We start from the raw sequence: 3500 nt of genomic DNA on the forward strand, positions 1-3500 counted from the left end.
TCACGAAAAAACGTATTTGCTTCTTAGTGAGATTTAAGAGAACAATTTTAACCGACTAGTGTTTAAAATTCACAATACAACACTAAACAAACTATATTAAGTATCAACAAGATATGTATAAGGCCTTACGAGCCATTCTCAAGATGTTTTGAGTAGAAACTTGTACGTGTATACAGGGTGTCCCAGAATTGGTTTAACATCTCTCGTAGGCAGATAGAAGGAATAAAACTGAGGTGAAAAGTCCTATACCATTTTGCTAGATTCGCAATAGTTACTGAGATTTTAATTAACAAAGATCCGCGAATAAGCATGCATCGGGCTGTCTTACGTGTATATATATATACATACACATGTAACGAATTCAACTTGTATATTAAGTATGTTTAACGAGCCCCTCGAAACGATGTTTTATTTCACATACTCACTCAATTATCTACTTTCTTTTATAAATGTTGTAAGTAATAAACACGTGAGTACGTATGTAGACAAAAGTACGTATAGAAATATGTAGTTCTTACACATTCTTTGACAATAATTGACGTTGAGTGTTGCAACAGTATTAGAAATTCAGAAGTATAGACTTAATGTGAGCAGCTATACATTACGGCGACGTAAGACAGCGATGCATTTACGAGCTAAAAAGTGCGAACCGTGATTTCATATTGGCTTTAAATACGTTTCTTTGTGTAAATCTTACCGTAGCAGTTTCTATCTTTGCTACCAGTAGATAGCCGATCGTAAGACAAACTTCTTTGCCAGTTTTTTGCAGTAAAAACAAAACAAGTTTCTGCGACGATACAGGCATCAAGTACCACAACGAATCGTATCTTAAAAGTGAACAAATATTATATAAATAATAAATTATTAATATGCAACCATTCCGTAATGACCGATATCGTCAGAAATTTATTTTATTGGTTAAAACGAAAACAAGTGTAAAATAGAACGAGTGCTTTTGAGACAAAATAATTTACACCTTTATGATAAATATCAGCGTTAAAACAAAATAAGTACTTACGTTAAATTATACACTTCGTCATTGCAATCGGTAATCTTTTGTCCGACAAACATTGCCACAAACATATACATTAAATGTCCTACTACGGAGACACAATACAATACTGTATTGTGAGGGATTTTGGATATCGTTACCGCTTCAATGATCTGACATGTTTTAGAAAATTGCGATTTACTAACGGAACATAACTTTACACTGACACACACATAAGATATATATTTTGTTTTTAAAGTTCTTTACTTACGCCATACAAATTAATAGTCAACGATAGCACTCTAAAGATAGCTTTAACGCAGTACAGAGCATTAAATGACGATACTATTATTTTGGAAAACCTTTAAAATTGTCGTAAAAATATTAAGAACATAAAAACCACATAGCTATTAAATATCTTGTATAAGTCACTACATGATAGATGTTAAATAAATTGCAAAATTACAATAAAATAAATACTTTAACCAATTGACGATAAAAATACACATACATATGTGATGAAAAGTTACATTGTATATTTTTCTATGTAAACAATCCACCATACTAATTATAAGAAAACAATATTACAGTGTACTAACACTAGAGCTCGACGGTGTGCAAGTACCGCATACATTATTTCCTTGCAAATAGCGCGTTCTTTTTCAGAATTTGGTATATGCTGCAACACATTGTCGTCTGCAAAGTATCGTATACGATGTCTGCAAACCATTCCATCTTTTCTTCATGATCATAATTGCTATGGTGCGATTAAGACTCACTTTGTGATTTTGAACATGCCGAAAGAGTGAAAAAGTAATATTACTATTTGCATCGATGTGGAAAACATCACCGCTGCGCACAACAGAAGAAACGCAATCTCGTGCAACAAAATGGTATAAAAGTATTTGGTATTCGAAACGAAATATTCCACTCTCAGAAGAAATTCGCGTTGACGAGGTTCATTCAGTGGCAGAATAACGTCAAGAACAATTGGAAGAAATTACAAAAAATCAAAAGAAGCAACGACAAAACAAGCGAAGGCTATACAAAACATAAAAAAAAACATCAAATTTTATAAAATTCGATGCGCAACAAATGAGTATACATCATTATTATTCGTCACTCTTTTTTGTCCTACAGAGAGATTATCGAGTAAAAAATTTGAATTCTTTATATGCACAATATTAAACTCTTTACTTACATAACGTAAGAGTAACGTAGAAATGAGCACTATGAGCATTCTTTTGTATGATATCGTGTTCTACGGTGTCACGCACCAACATCCAGTCTCCTTCTATTCGATTGTGTATATTCAAAATCTGTCAAACATGTTTCTTATTTAATGCTTCACGTTAAATAAAACATATAATCTCAACTTGTGCAACAAAAATAACAGTAACTCACTTCGTCGGATTTAAAAACGAAAACAAAGTACTGCATGACCATTACAGAAAACGGACAAGCCAATGCTGTAACCCTAATAAATAGCGTTATAGTATATTTCTCTGTTAGAAATACTGCAAACTACAAACGTCAAAAAACAAAATCAATGAATCGAACTTTGTTACAATAATCGTTTTGTAATGTACTTTATAAGACTCTCGTCAAAGTGTAAGTTTGTCTCTACTGTGATACAGATAAACCACGCTGTTACCTGCATACAAATATGTGGCACAAGCACTAGTGTAATCACCACGCGCTGCAAAAGTACTAGTCGCGACTTATCATGATGCCAAATACCTAACGCTTTCAATAAGGTTATATGAATGGAATTGTAGTAATGTTCTTTGTTAGAATTCATACTGCGCAACGGACGAAATGTGACCGACCGATATAAAATATCACATAACTTACTTAAGATACATTTGTAAACCTACATCTTTTTTTTTTAAATTATCTGAGAATAGGGTCGAGTACGCGAGAGAAGTGTGCGCAATTACTGATATAATTTTTATGCACTATTCGCGCAATATGTATTAAAAAACGTCTAAGGAAAAGATCGTACTTGCGATATCATCAAGTGGCACGGCAGTGCCTCGCGCCAAGTATATGCGCAAATGAAGTGCGCGCGCGCTGCGCGAGGTACCCCGTGCCTCTTAAACACGAAATTTAGCCGAGAGCCTTTTCGAGATTTTCCGATTTCATCAACGGCTAAACCGATCGAGTTCGGCCTAGACTCGATCGAAAGTTGAGATCGAGGCACGAAAAAAAGTATTTCGCAATTTTTTTCGTCCGTGCCTTCCCAACGGATTTATCTCGCTCCAAAGTCCAAAATCCCGAAAAATTAGGTTTTATAAGATTTAAGAAACATGGTCGTCGTCGTCGGACAGTTAATGCGCGACTTCACCGCCAGAGCAAAACGTGCCCTTTCTCTTCTCACTATTTCTATGTAATTCTTGTCGTCACTAGTGGCGATTTCTATGTATGTAAATCAAAACGAGAAGAGAGAATTTTATATTACACTGTACAATAATAATATAATACAATAATATATATATATATATATGTG

General features: G+C 34.1%; 1 protein-coding gene across 1 annotated transcript; it reads right to left on the reverse strand.

Moving 5' to 3' along the window:
• Positions 1 to 697: 697 nt before the first annotated feature.
• LOC109863361 lies at positions 698 to 2792 on the reverse strand (the record flags this gene model as incomplete). The annotated part of the gene is made up of 7 exons (XM_020443612.1): positions 2581 to 2792; positions 2396 to 2468; positions 2193 to 2310; positions 1591 to 1687; positions 1263 to 1353; positions 1019 to 1164; positions 698 to 827 (listed from the first exon to the last, which is right to left on the reverse strand). Coding segments are annotated over exons 1-7 (867 nt in total), but the record flags the coding sequence as incomplete, so codon positions are not given.
• Positions 2793 to 3500: the final 708 nt, after the last annotated feature.

This window comes from Pseudomyrmex gracilis, unplaced genomic scaffold (assembly GCF_002006095.1).
Source record: "Pseudomyrmex gracilis isolate BER0280 unplaced genomic scaffold, ASM200609v1 scaffold_4388, whole genome shotgun sequence".
NCBI lineage: Eukaryota > Metazoa > Arthropoda > Insecta > Hymenoptera > Formicidae > Pseudomyrmex > Pseudomyrmex gracilis.